The sequence below is a fragment of the Aquila chrysaetos genome, chromosome 24, assembly GCF_900496995.4.
Source record: "Aquila chrysaetos chrysaetos chromosome 24, bAquChr1.4, whole genome shotgun sequence".
In the NCBI taxonomy this organism is placed as follows: Eukaryota; Metazoa; Chordata; class Aves; order Accipitriformes; family Accipitridae; genus Aquila; species Aquila chrysaetos.
This window is the reverse complement of record NC_044027.1, coordinates 13,746,724-13,769,998: the sequence shown is the minus strand read 5'-3', so window position 1 is coordinate 13,769,998 and position 23,275 is coordinate 13,746,724. Positions and strand designations below refer to the sequence as shown.

At 45.2% G+C, this 23,275-nt stretch overlaps 1 protein-coding gene across 12 annotated transcripts; it reads right to left on the bottom strand.

The window, feature by feature from the left end:
• Positions 1-1,906: 1,906 nt before the first annotated feature.
• On the bottom strand, positions 1,907-23,232 carry GOLGA2 (golgin A2). Of its 12 annotated transcripts, none has more exons than XM_041120006.1 (28): positions 23,144-23,232; positions 22,755-22,975; positions 20,573-20,695; positions 16,515-16,649; positions 15,855-15,898; positions 15,653-15,716; positions 15,121-15,180; positions 14,563-14,643; positions 12,745-12,783; positions 12,165-12,227; positions 11,835-11,928; positions 11,071-11,207; positions 10,465-10,523; positions 10,039-10,180; positions 8,778-8,867; positions 8,492-8,599; positions 8,305-8,392; positions 7,472-7,818; positions 6,551-6,664; positions 6,037-6,261; positions 5,653-5,752; positions 5,477-5,565; positions 4,704-4,857; positions 4,494-4,561; positions 3,816-3,918; positions 3,451-3,557; positions 3,092-3,260; positions 1,907-2,985 (listed from the first exon to the last, which is right to left on the bottom strand). In XM_041120006.1, exons 4-28 carry the CDS (start codon positions 16,527-16,529, stop codon positions 2,735-2,737), a joined length of 2,811 nt encoding a protein of 936 aa, XP_040975940.1. In that variant the 5' UTR covers positions 16,530-16,649; positions 20,573-20,695; positions 22,755-22,975; positions 23,144-23,232; the 3' UTR covers positions 1,907-2,734. The 12 variants fall into 12 exon arrangements, 11 of the variants coding, with proteins under 11 accessions (XP_040975940.1, XP_029855244.1, XP_029855245.1 ...); XM_029999384.2 differs by lacking the exons at positions 22,755-22,975; positions 23,144-23,232 and adding exons at positions 20,106-20,186; positions 22,090-22,215; XM_029999385.2 differs by lacking the exons at positions 22,755-22,975; positions 23,144-23,232 and adding exons at positions 20,106-20,186; positions 22,090-22,215 and having other exon boundaries at positions 7,472-7,815.
• Between the last annotated feature and the right edge of the window lie 43 nt (positions 23,233-23,275).

Sequence of the window (23,275 nt, the reverse complement as noted above, 5' to 3'; positions counted from 1 at the left end):
CTAGTGTGTTCTAGCTACCTCTGTCTTGCATGGTTTTTATGGGTTGTAACTTCAGGTTCTATGCAGCTGAGACAATAACCATTGCTTGCCCTACCCTGTCCTATTTTTTTTTTCTTTCCTCACTGGAACTGTTCCGTCTATCCCTGGTGTTATATATAGGGTTGTTCTTAAAGAATATTATATTTTTGAAGGCAAAACTATGTATTTACTCAAGTAAATATTAGAGCCTTATTTTGCAAAACCAGAAACCTCTCATCTACTGGCTGTGAAAGGTTAAGTATGTTCTGATGAGAATACCAGCTACCCTGCCTGGGCACGATGAACTCCTATCCACGGATGTACAGCCTTTTGTCAGAAAAAGTGTCCTCTTTCCAGTGCGACAGCTGTTTCCTGTTGTTTGGTGCTTATGGCCTTTGAGAAGCATTTTTCTACTTTTCCTCGTATCAGAGGTGCAAAGGTGGTTCAGTTGCTCCAATTTAAAGCTATTGGGTGTCAGCTGAATAGTAGTTCCTGCTCTTAGTTCACTCCAAGTAAAGGTGGGGTCAGGGAAACACTCATAAAGGGAACAGGGTAAAAGATGAAGCTGAAGCTTGGGTCTGGATGTGAAATGCAAGCCAAGAGAAAGGCCTCAGCCTTGTTGGTAGTCTGTTTACAGGAAAACATTCATGAAAGCCAAGTGAAATAGGGTATTGATGCCAGGGCAGGTGTTTTTAATAAAGAATTCATTCTTCACTTTTTTTTCTGGCCAAATTTCAAGGCAGTCTATGCAGAAGAAACACATCTAGTCGGTGCCCATCTGAATATATTTATTCAGAAAGAAAATTTGTAACAGGATTAAGTCACCTTTGCAACAGACTGCAGACCTTCTTCACTGGTCTTGTCTCCTTCACAGTACTAGAGTAGCACACCCAATAAATACTTATTCCATTTATAATAATGTTCTGTATTAAATCACAGCCCTGCCCCCATTAGTTATGATACAGATTTACAAACAGCCTGAGCAGGCATAAACACTGCAGAAGCCTCAGATTCTCTTCAAGGAATATACAGCATTTTACACAGATGCACTACGTCCACAGACCCATGCAGCCAGGAGCTTGGGAGCCTATGTCACTTGTGTTGTGCCAGTAACAGACAACAAATGAAAGGAGTTCAAAAAAGATCTTCCATCTTCCCCAGTGGGTTTACAGGAAAGCACTAATTGTTTTGTGTACATTTTTTTCAGTTGTACATGGAAACATCAAGATGAACCATTTAAAAAAAAATAAAAACCAACCCACACTTAATCTGCTTCTGGCAGTAGAAGAAAAGCTCTCTCTAACCTGCTGCTGTGAAGCTTGACCAACTTCAACACAGGAGAAATGAATGGTCTCTCTCCTTGTTGTTGACAACCCCAAAAACTGATAATGCATTCCTGTGCTTGCATCTCTCTTATTGTGGCAGGTTAACAGGGATGTGGTGCATGCTTCTGCAGGCACTAGCCCAGGCTCGTGTGTTTGGATGGCGCATCTGTGATGGTCAGGTCCCTTAAGCCTCCCCTGCAGGTTTCCTTAAAATGCCATTGCAGAAACTAACCATCCTCAGAACAGGCACATCTTGCCTGAAAGGCAGATTTAGTTGCAGGATAGCCACATGCAGTTCATTTCATCACTTGCACACCCCCAAGAGATCTGCTTTGCTGCTGCTGCAGGGGACTCTCTCCTCCCACCATGTTTTGTTTTCTCCTTAGAATTAGGGCTACAGCTTCAAGGCAGTGCCAGGTGCTACCTCTACTGCTGCTGTGTGTCCCAGAAACTTACACAGGGGCCACAGGATCTTGGGATTCCACCCATCTAATGCATTCCTTACCAACATGGGAGAAGAGGAAGCTGGGTGATGGAGAACTAGAACCCCTAGAGTCCAGAAATTCAAAACAAAGCACGTTTATTAAGTGGTTTCCTTTTACTTATTTCTCCCATTTTTTTAAATAAATAAAACCTTCAGACACATACAAGTGAAACACATCATCCTTCAAAGTGCAGTTACATTTCCACCCCACTCCCAAGAATCACATAAAGCTTTGTCAAGTAACCAAAAAGACTCAAAGGCAACCCTCGGTCCCTTCCCCTAGCCATGAGAATAAATGGGGCTGTAGTGCTGCCCAGCGAGCCAGGAGCCTCTATCTTTTGGCTGTTCAAGACTGACAAGGCTGGTTTCAGATAACAGTTGCAAGAGGCAGTCTGCAGAAGGAAGTGGGAAGTTTAAGATACATAGTCTGAAACAAAACCTGTTGAGTCCAAAGAGTTTGTTACCAGAATAAGTTAGTTACTCTGGGAGCCCTGGAAGGAACTAGGCTGATGACAGTCATTAGCGATGGATCAGAACTGCTGCTCAGTCACTGCTGTGAAGCTGGCTGCTGGCACCAGAGGCTGGGATAAGGGATTAAGTCATTTTGCCTGAAGTCATTGGAATCCCCTTCCCCTAGGCCTGCACCTGGCCCAGGTGAAATGCCAGCACCAGCTGCCTCCCAGGATTAGTTTGAGTCTGCCTGTACTCCAAGCACACCAAGTAACAGAAGAAAGAGAAAGGGAAGATGAGGTCTGATGCTCAAGTTCATCTGATGCAATCCCTCTTTCCTGATGTCTTTTAAGAATCTGTTCTGATCAAGGGCACTGAGCAGAGGTATGGGCACATACAGGTCAGTTAAGTCCTTTCAGGCTCATAGAAAATTGCTGTAAATAAGATCTAGCGCCACTTAAACTACCATGATTTTGACCTCATCGTTCTCATCAGCACGGTAGAAGAAGGGAATGCAGGGGTTTTCCAGCAGGGAGCCCAGCCTCTCTTGAGGGTTCTGGATTTCTCTGAGAAGCTGCATTATTTGCTTTGCTGTGGGGTCCTCTTGGCTTGGCTGAGCAGCTTTACTGTCAATAGGGGAGAAACCGGATTGATGAAGAACAGCAGCCTCTTGTTCTGCTTCATCTGATAAATTCACTTCCCGTAACCCTGTAAGGAACACAGACAAGGCAGGCACGTAACTCTTCGCATCCACGCACAACAGTGAGACCTTGGGTTATTCTAAGTTACAGAACTTACCCTGGCTGCAGCTTACCTTCTCCATCGGTAGCATTCAGTTCAATGCGCCTCTCCACTGGAAGTACACTTTCATTCTGGCTTGCTAACAGCTCTGGGTTTTGAGCTGCTGCTACATACTTGCTGTACCATTCATTTCTTTCCCTGACCAGACGCATCACTAAATCCTGTAGTTCCAGTAGTTTCATCTGCACCAAAGTAAAGGAAAGCCTATGAAACGTGCACAAACACTGCACTACAGTTTGCAGTCCTGCCTTTGTCACAAAATTAGCAATTTCAAAGTTAAAGCTATCTGAAGAACATGCGAGGGTTTGGACTGTGCAAGTGCTCCCCAGGCCTGCCCTGCTTGGAAGTAGTACTACAGAAAAGATTCCTTGCCTTCATCTCTTCCTTATCCTGAGCTAATCTGCTGATATACTCCTCTTTCTCCTGGTGTCGTTGTTTGAGGATAGCCCTTTGACTCTGGTATAATGCAATATACTCCCCTGGAATACAAGAGAAGCATAAGGAGGAAGTGTTAGCAAGATTGGGGTACAAGCCTTACCATGAGCATAGAACTATGTGGCATGAGGACCCAGCAAATCCAACCCTGGATTGGAGATCTAGCCTAGTTAGGCAGCAGTAGGAGACATGAACTGCTTGGTAGTTGGAGGGCTCCAGCTCCAAAAGCTGTTGGGGACCTTCTGTTCCCCAAATAATGCATTGAGCACACTTCAGCTTGTACTGGTGTTGCCTAAACATACCAATAGTGTCCGTCTCCCCGGACAGCTGTATGCAGCGATGTTCTAACTCTTCTAGCCGCTCCTTCAAGTCAGCTTTCTCACGCATCAGGTCTGTGAAACGGGACTGAACACAAAAATTGTTATCAATCATCTGAACTGCTCACATACAGAGAATACCTACGTTAAAGACGACACCCTCCATTCACACTGTTCTGAGCCTAGGGAACAAATGTTGCTGCCTTTGCAACCTGTCACCAATTTGATGCAAAAAGGGAACAGAATGGAGAGAGCTAGAGAAGGTGTAAAAAAGTATCTCTGCATGAATCAAAGTGCCTTTTAACCTTCTCATTGCTGGGACAGCACAGCTCTGGTCATACTGGGCTCCAAGACTGCAGACCACCTGCTTCATCCCAGCAGGGTGAAGATATTAAGTCTGTTTTTCAGCTGTTTCTTTAGAAAAAGACCACAGGTCAGTGTTAGGCCCTTACACTCACAGTTTCTGGGGGTGGGAGTTACTGCTGCAAGCTTTCCTGTGCTGAGACAAGCAGTGATGAGCTTTTTAGGAAGCAGCTTATTATTATGGAACATCTGCTACTTATTGCTCTACAGTTTGTCTGTGTGCTTTAAGAGTCTGACACTGGATCAAAGTCTAGCTGAGCAGTGTAGCAGGGCTGAAAGAAGATGAGATCCTTTGCTTACCTGTAGTTTCTCCATAGCAGTTTTCAAAGCCTCATGAACCTCCACTGGAACAGTATCCATAGTGGAACCTGGAAGTGACATGTGTAATTTACAGTTCCTCCTTGGACGTGATGCACTCACACAACCTGTGGGTCTGTTTCAGAGGCCAGTGCAGCTGGCCGAGGCATGCCTCCGTATTCAGGCTGTCCCCAAACCGCACCACATTTTTACCTCCACCCAGCGTGACGTTATGTTGCTGCTCCTGCCTGAGAGCTGCTATTTGCTGCAGGAGGCTTCTGCACTGCTGTTTCTGAGCAGCTAGCTGCTGCCTCATGTCTTCTCGCTCCTCCTCCACTTGGGACATGGCAGATGTCAAGAAAGCGACCTAAGAAGAATTCCAGAGTATGCACATTAGTGCTTCTCCTGTGTGAAGCACGATCAATGGTGCATCTCAGGACAAACAGAGCAACAGTGCACCCCATTTTATTTATGGGTATGAAACCAAAGTACTAAGTGACCACCCTGGAACTAAATCAGGCAGCAACTACTGCATCTTTTCTCATTCCCAAGTAGTACAAATGCGCAGGTTAAAAACTAGCTCCCATTATATCTGTTTGATTGCAGTATTTTCCAATTATGACTGTACTTACAGAAAAATCTAGTAGATATTCGACATCCTTTCCAAATTGCCTTCCAAACTAAAAAGAACTTCATCATCATAATTAAAGAGCTACTCCGCCAGCTGAGTTGTCTTCATAATTAAAGCCACTGCCAGACTTCCAGCTTATCTTGCAAGGATGCTGCAGAAGTCTTGATTTTTTTGCTGTTATGCACAAGGAACTGTTACGCTTCCCTCATTACTGCAGCTCAGCTGGTAGGGATCACAGCTGATCAACAGCCTTCTCCATGCACCCAGTGGAACATCTCTGCAATTTAACCTGCCTGCTTTTCTAGACATTTGTTTAGAACTAAACCGAAAGGCATTTCCACCCATTAAGACTCACCATTTCTTCATGGCTTTCAAACTTCTCTGGGATCACAAATGAAGATTTTTGGATTTCTTCAGTCATTGCTTCACTTTCAACTCCATCTCCTGTAAAAGGAGGAAGGTGAACAAGGAGGTAATACCCCAGAGAGTCCAGCTCTACCTCCTCCCTAGAGACCAGCTGCAGCTACTCACCCTCTAACCGGTGCAAAATCCTGCCATCCAGGTCTGCTGCTAACTGACTGATCTGGGCCTGCAGCTCTTTGTTTTCCTTAGCTACAGCTTCCAGATTTTCCTGCAAGAGAGAAGCACAAGATCACTGAAACTTGCACAAGCCGGGCTGCAAACAGTCACTACGTCTTCAGGCAGTAGCACCACACACACACCAAAAAGCAGTGCTTCTGCTCCAGACAAGTATCATTCACCTGTATTGCACAGGATGTAATCATAGAATCATAGAACAGGCCAGGTTGGAAGGGACTGCAGAAGATCATTTGGTCCAACCCTTTGCTTAATTAATACTTAATGTAGTTAAGCACTTTTCCTCCCATCTTTCCACTTGCCCCTTTTTACTGTTACCTTGGTCTGCTGCAGCTCTTTCAGGTGCATTTCCACTGTCACCTTCCCCTGAACCTCCTCATGCTGTAGCCGATCCATAAGCTGTGTCTGAAGCAAGAACTGTTTGTGCAATTCCTCCTTCTCGGCAGACAGCTGCTGGTAAGCCACGGTGTACTGTTGTAAGTGGCCGTAGTACTGGTCCCGCTGTTCCTGCAGACCTCGAGCCTCCTGTGTTTTCAGTTCCAGCTAACATAACAAGATTGAACCATCACATCAAACCATTTCTGCTAGAAAAGCTGATCCGTGTGACGTGATCCAAACTGTCAACATTGCCCCAAAGCCACCAACTAGGCAGGCAGCCACCATCTGCCCCCACATGCTGGTCCCCCACATCAGACAGCAGACGATGAGGGAAGGCTCCCAGCTTGATCATTACAATACCAATTTCCATCCTTCCATCAAAGTTTGGAAAGTTGCCAGCAGTTTGCGTAAACTGCTACGTACCTGCCCTGCCATCCCACCAGCTGTTGCTTACCGTCTCTTTGAGCTCCCCCAGGTTCTCCTGCAGCTGCCCAAGCTTCTTGGCCAACTCCTTCTTTACATGTTGCTCGGACTGTAGGGCACTTGTCACCTCCATGTTTTCATTTGTCTGCAAGACAAATACCACTTTATAAGGAAATTGTGCCAACCCACATAAATGCATACTCTCAATAAACCATGTTCATTCTCGATACAACAGGATGCCATCCCTTGTGTTATTCTGGGGTGTAACTAAGGACAATAAATTGACTGTTCAGAGCAGTAAATAACTTAAAAAAAGGTTCAGAAGATGGGAGAAGAGCAAGGAAGGAGCCAGGGGAATCAGTGCTGGGACAGCACCAAGAGGAGGCCTGGCACATCACACAGCTTGTCAGCTCCAAAGCAGATGGGTGGTATGAATATCCCAAACACAGCCCATGAGTTCAGAAAGGACTAAAGAAAAATCAGCAGCTAGACCATGTGCCAGTTTGCCAGGGCCCCAAAGGGGAAGCTGTTACATTGGAAGAAGCAAGCAAGAGTAAGGATTCAGCTCCAGGACATAAGAATGACAGCAGCAGGAGAGAAGACCGCTGAGACCTTGTTCCTCATGGGCAAATACAGGGAACAGAAAACAGGTATCTTCAAGGGTAAAAGGGCAGGAGAAATACTCAGGGAAAGAAACAGCCTGACTGCCAGGGGATGAGAGGGAAAAGAAAACTGCTCTGGACAAAGATACTGGTTAATCTGCCAGAGCACCTGAAAAAGTAAGGAATTACAAGGAACCTCCTGGCATGGCAGTATGTATCACAGAGAAGACAGAGCATCCATAGCCTCAGAGCAAGAGATGGATAATGGTTCTGCCCGTTTTTTACATCTGTGCTACAAAAGGATTGCAGCAGTGAGGGAAGCAGTGGGGAAAGATGCATGAAAGACATACCAGTTTGACAAACCCATTCTGCAGCTCAGCCAGCTGTTCCTTCAGCTCCCGATTCTGGCTCAGTGCCCTACTGATTGTGGCCTTGTCACTCTGCATGTCCTCCAGGATCTGCTGTCTGTCCACAGACTCCTCGTTGTAGCGCTGCACAGCCTTCTCGAGCTCCAGCAGCCGCTCCTCCTGCTCCCGGTTGAGGTGGCTCAGCTGCTCGTTGTCCCGGACCTGGGCCTGGTACTGCCCGTGCAGTTCCTCCTTCTCTTGCTGCAGCCGCTGTATCTCTTCCTGCAGGCTCAGCTCAGCTGCTGTGGGCCCTGCTGGTGAGGAAGGCTCAATATCCATGGGCTTAACTGCTGAGGAAATGGAATCAAAAGCAGCTCAATCAAAGGGCTAGATTTCTGTGTAATACACATCACTATTACATATGCAAAGCATACCCAGAAGGTATCACCAGCTACAGTATCCAATCCTCACTGCAGGGCATTGAGAGGAATGAAGGAGAACTACCCCAAAACCAAGCACAGCATCCTGCCATGTGCTGCTAACTCCCTCACAGCCCTAGCAAGAGCATCCTGCTTTCCCAAACTCCTGGGCCAGAGAGGCTGACAGTACAGTCAGACAGATACTAAAGACATAAGCAGCCTGCTGGTCAATTATTTGAAGTAGTTCACTTGTTTGCTAGGATGAAAGGTTTCTTAGGGTCACCAGGCTTTCAGCTGCCTTCACAGCTTCAGAGCATCAGACCTACTTGCACTTCGTGTGCAGAAGTTCCTGCACAGCAGGGACAGAGTTAACCAGCTGGTACTCTGCAATGTGAAGCCCCACTGTGGAAGCCCTACCTGATTTGTTCAGCAGCTCTGTAACATTGGCTTCCAGCTCCTGAATTTGGGCCATATGTTTCTCCTTCTCCTCTGCCATTGTGTGGACCTGCAAGGCCACACAAGTGAAAGTTAAACCAATGTTCACAGTGCATTTGCTCCTGCCTGTGTTTGTCAAAAGCAGCTGTGATACTGCCCCTGATGTTACCTGCTCAGAGAGCTGCTGTACCCGCTGCTGCCAAATGCTCCGCTCCTCCTTCAGTTTCTCTACATACTGATCTCTTTCTGCCTGGAGCTGGTGAAGTGACTCTGAGAGCTGTTCAAAATAAAATAAAATACAAAGAAAATCATAGTGGCTGAATAAATTTGGCAGTGACTGCTTAAGGGATAAAGCTTGAAGAAACCAGTGTTAATGCAAAGCTCAGGCTGCATTCTGCCACAAAAGTTTCTCTACAGATGTCAAGATTTGGATTGTATTTCATTCAACCTCTTACCTGAGCAACCTGGGTTTCCAGGCTCGCCTTCTCCTCCAGTACCATCTGCAACTGCTGGTTTGCATCCAGACTCCCTGCCTGATTTGAGAACTGCCAACAAAAATCAAAAAGTTATGGCAAAACAACATTAATGCTCAATTTCTGCGTAGCCTTTTGCCTGACAGTAACCTGCCACATGACCCATGTTTTAACCTTCTATAGCTCTTTAAAGTACTCCAACTCACAGTGAAGTTCAATGAAAAAACAAAAAAATGGGGACTAAAATAAAAAAGCTTAGATTTTAGCCCCGTAAAACAGGCTGAACTGGGCAGCTCCTCCCTACCAATTTTATATTTACTATTTTTTTTTATTAAGAAAATAGGCTTTAATCAAACAATTTGGCTCAGAAACTTTGTGCATTTCCAGAGTCTGTATTATACACCAGGATCAGATGATATAAAAGCCTGTGACCTTAAAAGTTGTCAAACATGTCAGGAATTTAAAGCCAATGTCTGGAACATGTCAGTGGACTAAGTAGCAAGGCTGGTTCAGTTGACACACGGTACTTTTCCCAGAAGAGTAGCAGTTGGCTTTATTCAAGTGTAACTTAAGCCACTGTCTGGAAAAAAAAAAAAAAAAAAAAAAAAAGAAAATGGGAAAAAAGGGGGGGGGGAGGAAGGGGAAAAAGAGAAAAGAAGAAAAAAAAAGAAAAAAGGAAAGAAAATAAAAGAAAGAAAAAAAGAGCAGTTTCTTCCCTCACAGGCTCACCTTACTACCAGGCTTGCTCTCTGAACTTCTAACAGCTGGCTTCATGCATTCCCCTTCTAACCAGCTGCTTCTCCTAACTTTCCCCAGCTGACCTTCAAGCTGCCCTTGTCCAATTCACCACCTTCTGCTAGGGTGGGTACAAACGCCACCCCTACTCAACTGGTTTCTTAATGAGACTGCGCAACAACTGAGTAACCAAAATGCTGACCAGACACAAGCAGGAAAAGTCACTGCATTCTCACACTTGGTATGTTCAGTCACCCTCTCATCTTGTATAACATTCTTTCAGCAGACCAATGTCACAATGTATTTCAATCTACTGCTCCAACTCCTTAGAATATAGACTTTCTGTTCCTCAGAGGCCTCACTGAAAACCTTTTACTGAGAGGATGTCTTAATGAGATTTTGTGCCTTCCTTTAAAAACAAGAGTTAAGTCTTGCCCCCACTGTCAGAAGCAAAGTCTTCCAGTGATCAGTGTGATCTGCCTTCACATCCCAGAAGTATTTTGGTTACCTGCTGAATCATCAGTTCAGCCATTTCCAGTTTCTTATGCAAATCCTCCATATCCAACTTCATAGCTGAATTCTTGGAAACCAGGGAGTGAACTTTCTCTGACAGCTCCGAATTCTGCTGCTTTATTTCCTCGCTACTTTTGCTGAAACAAACAAAAAAATTAAAGCGGCACCACTATATGTACTATGGGTATGCTGATGTCCATGTCATAAATTTACGATCCAGTTCCTCAGAGCAGCTAGAATCACAGAAATGTCACATCTAGTGACTTTTTGTTGTGGTAGTTTTGTTTGTTTCTTTCTTTGTTTTTTACATTGAATATTGAACCTCCCAAGTCACCACCTGTGGTCCGTGCCCCTTGCTATGTTTTGTGGCTGTACTAAGAAGGGCAGTGTTACTCTGCAGTAACAAGCAGAATGGACTTACCTTCGTTTGTACAGTTCCAGTTTCAGGTTGTCTCGCTCCTTCACTAACTCTTTATTATGCTGGAGAAAAAGGAAATTATTGTTTCATCTACAGACTTTAGCCAAACAAATAAGATGTTAAAAAAATACTTCATTTCACCTTTAGCAGATCAGCTAAAGTGGAAGAGGTCATAACTTTGGCAAAATCCTCAGGACAGGTTTGCTTAGAACCTCCTGAATTTGCCAGGAGTAAGTCTGCTCAGTCTTTTCAAATGCAATGCTGCTAACTGAACATGGGGTTATTTCTGCGAACTTCTGGATTAATATCAATAACTGAAGTGTCTGATGGAGACCTCCCTGGGATGAAGTCTCAGCAAGGCTTCTGTTGTGTGGAACTGGCAAGACTAATGAAGTAAGGTGCCAGATCTGAAGACACCAACCGGACCATATGATTAGTGGTCACAAAAACCTGAAGGAAGTTTGCCTTGATCATGGAGAATACAGGGCTTTACAAGGTTAATTTCTGCCTCTTCTCTAAGCAGGGAATACAGACTTTGCAGTAGTGTAGTGACAAGCAAATAGCCAAAGGCAGAGCTGCTGGTTAAGCATAAACAGAGGTGACTCTTACCTTCTCTGACTGTTTTTGCTGCATGGAGATGGAGGACAAAGTACGTTCTAGCTCTGATACCCTCTGGCGAGATGAATGTAAACGAGCAGCAAGGTTTTCAGCTTCTCCTGAACAAGTCAGAGCAGAGTCGGTTGAGGCTAGACCACAAAGAGCTTTTTGGAACTGGCTGAACAGCACTTTCTACTTTGTCAACAAGCTCTTCAGGCGGTACAGAGCTTTGTAAATCAGTAGACCTGGTTCCACTCCTGACTCTACAGGTGAATCACTAGCAACTCTGGGCAGTAAAGCTCTCTGTAACTACCTTCCTCACTTTCAGAGGGAGATGATGAAACTTCCTTTGCAGAACAATAGACGATATGTTGTTTGGTTTGGGTTTAATAGAATGAATTGATCGAATTTAGTTCAGAATGAAAGGCTCGGGTAAAACCTACGTTAACATGACAGCTGTGTGGGAGGGAGGGCAGAGAAGAGGGAACAAAGTTCTAAAAGAATCACAAGAAAGTCAGAAAGGAACAGTCTGGGGTAGTCACTAGGCCCAAACAGGGCTGACAAGGCTTTAGTGATGCACAAAAGAACCTCAACTGCTATGGGATCAACATGGTCCCATTTGGGGGCAGCTATGATGACAGAAGCAGTGACGGTGCCAAGTATTGCTCATTAAGGAGTCACTGAGTGTTGTGAGCTGGCTGCCAGCAACTATCATGCCTGTGACTTGAAATCCACAGTTTAACCAACAGCTTGAGCTGGAGTGCTCAGTCAATTACCTGATTTCTGCCGTGCAGCTTGCTGAGTATGTCCAAGGGCTGTCTGCAACTCAGACTTCTCAGAAACTAGAATTCCAATAGTCTGGATATGAACCTTTGGGAAAGGAAAATCAGCTCAGCACTAAACTTTGCTTGTAACTGCAACATCGCTGTTGCCTCAGAAAGATCGTTCAGTAAAGGTAAAGAGCTCTTGCAGTTAAGTACAGTCTGGCTGACTGACCCTCCTAGTTTTCCTGAAGGAATGGACTCATGGCTTCCAGGACAGAGTGGTCAGTAATACAGAAACAGCAGAAGCCAGGTGATACTACTGTAATGGAGGCTCTGCCTTACCTGTAGCTGTTCCCTCAGTGCTGCTTGCTCTTTAGAAAATTTCTGTTCAAACTCCTTCTTTTCCTGTATAAACAAATGATGCCTATTCAGCACAAAAATGTAAATAGTTAACCCTTGTTGTTTTATGTCAAACTGAAAAAGCAGTAATTCATTGGTAGTACTTCCAGCATCTAAATGATACCAGTATTTTTAAAGACATGCTTCCGTCTTCCATTATTTGAACTACTTCATTATTTGTCCATCCTAGAATGGTAATGAAAGCATAGTGCAATCACTGCTAGCATAAATGTGGCAGTGTTTGGAATGCAAGCTACTAGCAAGGACTTAAACTGTAATCTCCTGCCTCCACTGCACTCCTCCAATACTTGAGTATTTAAATACTAGCTTTTGTCAAAATAAGAATGCTACCTGCCAGGCCTAACTCATGAAGTCAAAATATTCAACCTTATGCTACAAATGAAACTCAATCTAACATAAGACAAGATCACATATGCCTGTGCCACAGTCCACTATGCTTTCTACTCCTCAGAGAAAACAGATAGTTATTTCTCTATCTACCCAAAAATAGGACACGCTTTACCTTCTCCAGCTGATTCACTGCTTCTTGGTTCTGCTGTTTCTACGGAAGAAAATTGATGGGTCAATATTAAGAGAAAATACTCTCATACTGCTGAAACACATTTTCACTTTAATGAAGTAGGATACATGCTCAATTAATGCAAACAGAATTTCCATTATCCTTCTTTAGAAGACTAGGAAGTTCATCTTAGCTATTAAAAATACTAGATTTGGGGCTTCCTTCACTAATATACTTTATATGCCAGATATGTTTTTCATTCGTCAGTACATTACCACAGTTGTCCTCCAATACCACTACTGAAACTCCTGTATATTTATATCTGAGCATCCACCAACTTCAATTAAACTTGCATCCCACATCTATGCAATTAATCGCAGTAATCCTGGTGTACTAGGATAATCACCAAAAATGCTTTTACAAAAAAAAAAAAAAAAACCAAACAAAAACACCAAACAAAAACCATAGTCTTTTCCTTTAACTGAGACCTTAGACCTTTATCCCACTTAACAACTGGCCTTTAAGTCATGTAGAGCTGCACTTATGTCGGCAGGCTTTTGCAAAAGGTGGTATGAGAGAGCTGAAGCCAAATGCAAAGAAAAGGGATAATTGCGTCCTAGCCAATTTCAATCTTACGGGTGAAGTATTTGGAGATTTGTTGACTGTACATAGTACCTCTTTAGATATGAAGTGAAGGAGGCAAAAGTGGCAGCCGCCACAAAAACTGTGCTGCTCTGTTTGCCATTTGCAGTTGTCATCCCCCTGGCAGTTTTCTCACAGATGCCTCATAAGTAACTACATTAATTAGTACTTTTTCCCTTTCCCAAAGAATGAACATTGGCCAAGCTGTTTCTTTACTACTATGACTTCAATGCATTTTGAAACATGACTACAGATGGAAGGGTGATGAGTTAGAGGTTTTGATTCTAGCAATGCGAGCGCACAACATAACCAGGAAAAGCAAAGGCAAGACCACAAATGGAGCAAAGGCCCTACATAGTTCCAGGCAAACAGAAAAGCAGCCAAACAAGAAGACTCTTGGGTGGGCAATGCACTATACCAGGTACCTCTGCAGCCCAGCTAAAAGACAAACAGAATGGAACAAAAATAACCCGAAACCAAAAATAAAACAAGAAGAGGGGTCATAGGGTACACTAGGAAATGCTGAACTTTGCGAAAAGTGTAGTTCTAGAGAGAAACAAAATGGGGAAAAGTATTTCACACAAGAAAGGCTCTTTTCAGACTGAAACAAGTCCAGTTAGCTGCATTTCTTGCAGTGTTAAACCTGAAGGCTGAAAAGCAGCAGCAGGAATCCATGCAGGCCACAGGACAAAGCAGTTCATTCATCGTGCCAAGAGAAGCTGAGGATATGATCAGAAACGAGCCCGGGCTCTCTCTTAGACCTACTGCTCCCACTCTGCTGATACATTTAGAACAGCATCACACCTGCAGAAACAGGTTTTCACACTGCTGCCAGCACCAGAATTCTGTATTTCAAGGATTCAGACCAGGACCAGACATAGCTGTTTTATCAGGATGCTTATCATCCAGGGAAAGCATGATGAGATCAACAGAGCATACTTAAATGGAAACAACAAAACTAATTTCTTGTTCCTCAGATGAGCCAATACATTCACAAGTGGCCTTAGATTTTGATCCTCTTAACAGGTTTTCCATACAGCCCATTTTGTTCCTTACAAAGTGCTGTGTAAGCAGCCTTCCTTGTGGCACTATGAGAGAACCCATAACCTTGCAGACACCCAGAGAGCAAGGAGGAGCAGCAAAGACAATGTCAAACTGTTTGGTTGGATTGTTTCTTACCAATTCCTCTATCTTTGTAACGAGCTGTTTGTTAGTTAGATTGCTGGAATCCAGGGCTACTGCCAGCTCCTGGTAACGTGTCTGATGGGCACATGCAGACAGGAGAAAAAGGAAGGAGCAGAAGAGGAGGAGGGGAGGAAAAAAGCAATAATTAAAAAGGACAGAAAAATAAATCATTATCACAGTATGATATAATCAGATTCTCCAAACAAAATGAAATCTATGGTTTCAATAAAAGGAGCTGGGACGTCAACATATTTTATCCATTTCTGCCAAGGCTTCATTTTGACATAAAATTGAACCAGAAATAAGAACTGCAGTTGCATGGAAGCCAGATTATCCCCAGTCCCCAAACTGGAAACCTGCCTCCGATACCTGCCTCCTACTGTTGATCACAACTACCCAATTACAGCACAAGACAACACTAGACAGCGATGTGAACTGTGTGTTCAGTTAGGCCTCATTAACACTGCTGTAACCACAGAGTCCCAATAAGTGATCAACAGCAAATAAGAAAGAAGAAAAAAAAAAAAAGAAGATAGACTGAGAACAACTTACTTCCATTTCCTTAATATTTGTGGGAGACACAGCACTTTCCCCATTCACATACGACGTAGACTAGAAGTAAACCAGTCAAGTAAGTCAGTTTTATTTCCCAAGGCAACAAATCACTATTAAGTAAGAACTGACTATCACAGTAGTACTTCTTATAGCACCTTTCACTTCAAATTACCACACACAGGCACAGAAAACATACTTTTCTGGCTAAGGATAGATGCAGACTACCCCTGTGACAAGCTGATGTGAATTATGCAGATTGACTTCAGATTCTTTTCCACTAAATCAAGAACACATCTTTCCATGAATACATGCTGTTCATTCATCCCACTCTGCTTTTCTTCCTACTGCTGAAATTTTACATTCCTAAAACAGGGTTTTTTGCTTCTCAATGCTTAAATATCATATGCTTTAGTAGGATGACTGCAGACACCTCTGAGATTGAAGGGTGTTTTCTTCAACTGACTGCCTAAAGCTCCACATCAAACATCAAGAGAATTAATAGGACAAATGGATCAAAACAAGGCCATACCTGAGAAACCAGGCCATTGAGTTGTTCAGACAACTGGCGGAGACTTTCTGTTGACGAGAAAGACCTGGAAACAAAAAAAGACCTTGCAATGAAAATTTCTCCCAGAGAACTGCCAAATCAGAACAGCACTGGGGAGGAATAAAACCTTAATTTGTTGGGATCCTGTTGCAAAGCTGTTTGATAAACACACACAGACACCCACCTGTTCTCATCCAAAGCATTTTTATGATCCTCAGGTTCATGAATCTGTGGATTGAAACACAAAAATTTACAAGCCTGTAAAAGAAGATGGGAGTCACATTTGTGAATGTGTCACTAAGACTTGATTGCATCTGGGTTCAGGTCCCACGGCACCTGTAATTACTGCTTCCCAAAGAAAGATGAACTTAAAACCACCAACTCAGTCCTGGCTTACATGTAATTTCTGAGTGGTGTGAGCCTGGGTTTCTTGGAATGGAAAAACTTAAGTGTTAGAGGCTTTATGTTTGCTGTTACTATTTATCAGTATAATCAACACTTTGCTAGAAAAAACTTCAACTGAATCTTTAAGTAGTGAATGGAAACAGTGACTGGAGACCCTCTGTCTTATTAAGGGTACTCTTTGCCAATGAAGCAGGAGAGAAGGGGAAGGAAAACAGCTTTGGAAGACACGGGGACATATACACGCTAGTACTCTCCCTGCTCTCACAGACAGATGATGACTAGATGGGAGAGTGGAGAATGTAGTATTTTTAACAGGAGAAAATCTGAACTAGTCATGTCATATTTATGAAGATTATCTTTCTCAAAAAAAAAAAAAAAAAGTGGTATCGCTAACCAATATTCAATGATTCAATGGCAATATTCATGATAATTCACAAACCTGTATCAGCTGCATGCTCCCGGGAGCAGGCAGAACAGAACCACAACTAGGTAGACTGTTGCTGTTAGATAGCACAGGGACATCGGTAGCAAGCTGTTCAGCATTACGAGTGGCAACATCACTGTCAAAGTATGCCTGTCACAAAACACATCACAGGAATTACAGCCTTCATGCAAAATGAATGAAAACACACATGAACACATCACCTCGTGATCTGCCTGTGAAAACTAGACAGATGTAAACAATCAATCATTTAGAAACATGTGGAAAGGAATCTGTGTTCTCCCCAGAGCAAACAAGTGGCTGCATCAACCCACGAAAAAACAGTCCCAGACCTGTGCCCTCTCAGACCCAGTCTGAGGAACCCGTGCCCCATAATCGAACTTGCTTCTTTAACACGGGGCAATAACATCACCCAACTCTAAGTTCACACACTAGATTTACTGCAAAAGATTTGCCAAAAAGCAACCGAGGGCAAAGACAGATGGTAGTCACTCTGAAAAGCACTACCTTCAAGATGTGTCTGGGGAAAACACTGATCGCTGTATGCAAATTAAGATGGAAAAGAACAGGTTAGTGACTACTTGAAAACTGGGTTAGTCAAACTCAAATGCTCTGGCTAAAACTCGGTGAAATTTGTGGCATGCCATGAACCACAAGTTTAGAAACAGGACATTCATCAACAGGCCAAACTCAGCGTGGCTGGGAGCACGTGCCTGTGGCCCTGATGGAGCTATGAATCCCATGACTAGAAGAATCTAAATAGAAAAGAGAAGGGCCAAAAAACTATTTCTGGAGAGCGATACAAGTTCTCATCCAGCCTCCGTGGGAGGATGAATAGCATCTGATGACACCTCTTACCAAGCCAGAGTGAACTGGACAATTTCATCTATCTTGTACAGCATCAGAAAGCCATAAAGGCCCAGAGCAGTGTTCTAGCATTTTATGGAAATTTGTTTTATTTCATCATACAGCTCCGGTAAGTCAGCATTTAACAACACCATGAGGCAAATGAGACCATCTGTCAACATTCGACCCCACCAATATATTGCAGCTCTCTGCTATTCTATCTGAAAGAGCTCCCTCTTACTTCAGTCACTTCCTTCTTGGCACTTCACAGGAAACAAGAAATCTCTCTCTTGGCATTCCCTGTTTACCTGCTCAGCACTTCACTCATGAATCAAGCAGCAGGGAGAATACAGTAACAGTGAAGACAGATTTAATGAAAGCAGTAAACTGGAAGACTGCAGAGGAAAACAAATAGAATTTTGTCAATCTCTTTTTAGCAGGAGAGATACTTGTGCTCTCAAGGAGCAATATATGTTAGGTGCTTACAGGAAGGTCAGGATTTCCCTTACTTCTTCCAGTAACAGATTACTTCACCTTTATTGGTTCAGACACTCATCAATATAGAACATCAGATGGACCTTCCCCAGTACATCTCCGAAACATTTCCTTAATTTCTTCTAATCAGGACATTCTTTTTGCTTAACGCTTCAGATGCAAAACCCAGTAACGTGCCTTAACCACAAGAACCCCTTCCTTCTTCCTCGACAATAAGCAGTTTTGAAATAAATTTAAAAAAAAAAAAAACAAACCCCAACAACACCACTATTTGAACAGCTGAATTTGTTGGAAACAGAGTTAGGAGCAAGACACTGATCCGGAAATTAAGTATTATGAGGTTCTAATAATGTAGAATAAAAAGTCAGTAATTTTGCTCATCTTAGCATATAGTAGGATCCATTTGCTTTCACACAAAGGCTCCTATTTTGCTGGGTTTTCTGTGTTTCACAGCCAAGAAAGATGAAGTGGGTGAGATGGGAGGGGTTTGCCTCACATTAAGACACCAATGGCAGCAATAGCTCAGATGCTAACGATCAGCTTTTCTGCCCTATTAGCGCCAAGTGAGTTTCTGAAGAGCATTTTCCTGACTCAGGATTTTTACAAGACGGCAACTGGAAAGAGAAATCTTTCTTTCATTACATATTGCAATTAAAAATTAGTTTTCAAATTATTCCTAAAACCCCAGACACAATAATCCACAAATTCCATAACAGCCAATCAGATCAAAATGTATCTCTCCATGCTAAGGAAACAGATTGGGGAAAAAAGGGGGGGAGGGAGGAGGGCAGGTAAACAAGTATGAATAGAAGTAATATATTCTCCATTTTCAGAACAGGACTAATACTGTAGACACAGGCAGGCCTTCATTGCAAGACCAAATGCCATCTCAGCAACAGCACTGGACCACCCATCTTCACCTTACCCTCCAATGTGAACCAAGTCTCTTTCTCTGAGATCTAACTTAAACTGAGCTTACAAGTATTAACTGAAAATAGTCCCCATGTCAAGAGTGAAACTTCAATCAAGATACATGCTTTCTGATGCTAGACAGGCACATCCAGGACCCTGAAAGCTGGCAATAGGTCTTCACGTTACTCAAGTTGAACTGATAGGCAACTACACATACAAGATCCAGTCAGAGGAACCTTCTGCTGTTCACTCTGTGTGTTGAACAGAGAACAGCTGCTGTATTATCACACAAAAAAAAGGAAAAAAGGGATACAAAGGCAATTCAGAGTGAACTCCATTCCATCTTGCAGGTTCCACTGCATCTATCTGGTACCCCTGGTGATTACTATAGTTATATTGCTGCAGACACATGGATATGCAGTAAATATAATAATGAGTTACTTTATGACAACTAAACTGAAACAATGGTAGGGAAATAAGCTACCAAAATTATGCAAGTGAAAATAAAAAGCAGAGCTTTGGTACAACAAAATGGGAAGAGAATTCTGGGCTACAAAATTTGACTTCCCTGAGTTACTGTCACAATTTGAGCCCTATTTAAATGAAGTGACTGACTGAAAATAGATTTTCAAAAAAGGCTGTTTATGTTTGCTCCTGAACACATTTCTCTTGCTTATTGGCATATTTCCTGCCCTTTCCTCTTCAGAAGCTTGGGAACATGAAGACGCTAAAGCCTGTAAATGCTTGACTTGAAGTATCTGACTTCCTGCCTAAACATATTTAAACCCATGGTGCTTGCCAGACTGTACATCACCTGCGCAAGTTTCATCGCCTGTCATAAAACGGGTTGGCTGGAATAACTATACAGCTTACTCAGGGCAGCTGCTTGCCTGGAGATGAGCAGAAACATGCCCTTCAGAAATGAGGCTCTAGGAAATAAAGCAATGACGTGCAGAACTGGAGAAATACAGACTACGGAAACACTACCTCTTCTGAGTGCAGTTTTCCTCAGCGGTTAGGTTAGTTTTTATTGCCTCACCTCAAATTCCTGGTTTTCCTCAAAGCTCAGCTGTCTCAAGGAAGTGTTTTTGACAAGGTTCACTTTTTCACATGTTAAGTTTGACACAAACCAGAAGGAAACAAGCACTTACGAGCAATGGAAATGCATGGTAACAAATAGCTCCATGTTAATAAAAACAGCAACAAAACTCAAGCAACTGACAGTGGATATGTCAGGACAAGGCTCCATCCGAAAAATCGAGGTCAGTGTAAACAGAACCCGAAGCATGCAGTAGGGAGAGTGAGTCACTGCGAGGGACACGAGCACTGCCTCACCTTCCTCTTGTCCAATGAGGGTATGGCTACCCCATTGGAGCGGTTAAGGTCTGACACCAGCACCTTCAGAATGTTCTGAATCTAAAGGAGGCGAAAGAAAAGGGGAAAGAGAAACGGCTCAGAAAAGGACAGAGAGAAAACGTCAATCAAAGGTAGCCAAAGAAACCAGCATCCTCCAGCTCGTTAGGAGCATGCACCTCAAAACAGCAGCTCTGGACACACCCAGGGTTGCACGACAGCATTGTATGATCAGCCACCACTTCGGCACATACCCAGACTCTAGCGTGCACCTTCCAGTAGAGGTAGTTGCTAACTGTTGTAGCGCACTTCATACACTGCCGATACAGGCATCCACACCGTTCATCTATTACACCAGCATAACCCTTTCCCGGTTCTAATCATGTTGTTCGGGAAACCAAAGAACAAGGAGGTGGCAAATCATTTGGAAGAAGGAATGAGACACTCACGTTCTCTGGAGGCTGCCGGTCATCGTTGGTGGGAGTCTCAGGTCTACTGCCTTCTTTAGTTTTGCGTTTTTTCTTAGTTCCTGCAGTTGCTCCAGGGTTATTCTTCTGCTGATATTCCTTCAGCTGTGAAAAAAGCATAATCTGAAGTCCAAACAGAATATACAGAATATGCCTTCTATGAGCATAATGTCAAAAAAAAAAAAAAAACCCACAAAAAAAAGAGAAAACCTCCACTGGGTAAAAAGACAGATCAAGTGTAATGACAAGAGAAACCCTCTCCAATGAGTTTGTCCCTATGAGGGTGGGGGAATCAAAACAAGTCCAAAGAAGCGTAAAGTAAGAACTGCTGTGATGGGTTTATGACAAGAGGCTCAGAGTTGTAAACGTTCAACTTTTGTATACAGCTAACGATGTTCTTAGAAAACAATGTTGTACTCCATACTGCAACTAAAAGGAGATTAAAAGAAATATTTTGGGGGTTTTTTAGGGTTATAACTGAGAACAATAAGGAAAAATTAGTAAGGGGTAATTAATCCTGAATGCAAAATGAAAAAGCAGTGCCTGATAGTAAGATCTTCCACTCTATGAAAGATTTTAAGAAGGAAAATGACAATCCCTGCAGATAACACATTAATACAGCTACTGTAATAAGCGTGAAATATGAGGAGAACCAATCTACAACTGATTTTTAAATCATATCCACCTCGCCCAGGAAAAGCTAGTCTGATAAGCTGTAACTTGGATCCTGCTAGGCTTTCCAGCGTTTTTGTGTATGTTACTGAACTCCTTAGCCCCAAACCAAGTGGGTCCCAAGCAGTTATGTAAATGACCCGCTTCCACCAGCCCCCCGCCACGCCGTTTCAGACAAAACACCCCCGTCGCCCCCTCTGCGCCAGACACCGGGCGGGCAGGGCACGGCTGCGGCCGCCGGTCGGAGTCAAGGTGAGGAAATAATTAAGTAAGAAGGATCCCATTATTCGGAGGATTTCAAAATGGAAGCCTGAACTGCTCCAGGACACTTTGCCATTAGTATGACTTTGACGCGGAGGCGCATCCCGCCGGGACGGACGGGGCCGAGCCGCCCCGGGGGAAAAATTAAGGCGGGGGGGGGGGGGGGGGGGAGAGGGGGAGGAAAAAGAGAAAAAAAAAGGGGGGGGGGAGGGGAAGGGAAAATCAACAAACCAAGCCAGGCAGACCGCACAGCACCGCAGCAGCCCAGGCCCGGCCTCTCCCCGACCGCCTTCCCCGGGCTGGGGGCGGCCGCCAGCCGGGAAGGCTCGGCCGCAGCGCCGGACCCACGGGGGCTCCCGGCGGCCCCCACCGCAGCCCGACCCGGAGCGAGCGGGGCGGCGGCGGCGAGCGGGCCTGGCCTGCGCCCCTCGGGGGAGGAGGCCGGGCTCGGCCCACCTCGGCCCGGCCCGGCGGCTCCGATCCGCGCGGGGCCCGTGGAACCCAGCGGCGGCCGCCTGCCCTGCCCGTCCCGTCCCGTCCCGTCCCGTCCCCCGCCGGCCTCTCACCTTCTTCTTGGCCGCCGCCAGCCTGCTCTGCCTGCTGCCGTCCGCCATGTCCGCCCCGCTCCCGGGCCACGTCAGCCGCGGCGGGGAGCGGCGGAGGCGGCCGCCAGGCTCCGCCCCGGCCCGGCCCGGCCTGCGCTCCCGCCAGGGCGGCCCGGCCCCCGCCGAGCCCAACGGCCGCTCCTCTCCGGGGCCGCCCCTGCGACCGGCGCTGCCCCCCCCCCGCCTCCTCCTGGGGGACACCCTGCCCCGCTCCCCTCCTCCTGTGCGTGGGATACCCAACCCCGCTTCCCTCCTCCTCCTGTGGGACAGCCTGCGCTGCCCCGCGTTCCTGTGTTGACTCAATTGCCCGGCTAAAACCAGCCCGGGGAGCTGGGCGGGCTTCCCCCGTCCTTTGTAGGGCACGTCCTACGAATCTGCATAGCATTCTATTTTGTGTGCGTCGCTTTGATGTCCGGGCTCTGCCTTTGAAGTCACAATTAGCGCAGGCGGTTGGGTTTTGCTGGCCTGTGATCCCATTCCCAAATGGGTTTTGCTGGCCTGTGATCCCATTCCCAAGTCCTTTGACCTTCCGAGTGTGGCAACAGCGGCGTTTGGCTCGCGTGGTCAGCCCAGGCAATCGGATACGGCTGCCGCCAGTGCCTGGCGCTGCTCAGGGACACGTTTACCTTTGCCAGCCGGGCCAGGAGAGCCGCGGGAAGGAGGCTTCTTCTGCGCTGGTCGCAGAACCTGCACGGGGTTTGCGTGGCAAGGTTTCGGTAGCGGGGTCAGAGCCTTCGAAGGGTATGGCCGCGCACCCAGCGGCTGCGCTGCCCTGTCAGCGAGCGCTTCCTCCAGCCAGGCAGGATGCGCAGGGCAGCTGGCGGCTTGAGCGGTGGCAGCTTTTCCCCTATAAAAATAATAATTGTGTGAGTGACCCCGCAGGCCCTCAGAGCTCTCCCTGAGACCCCGTCCAGGCTGCAGCCCCAGGGTTGAGGTGGCTCTGAGGCATTTTTTTGAAGGCACCGAGTATAATCGCCTGGGCTGTGGTAATTGGGATAATTACGTTCTGCCTCACCTAATCGTCACCTGCAGCTTCACACGGGGAAGTTTCTTTTCCAGCCCTGCCCGCCGCCTCGGGCGCGGGAACCACCGCCGGGCCCTGTCAGGGGGAAACTACCCGCCCCGGAGTGCCCCGCGGCGGGGGGGG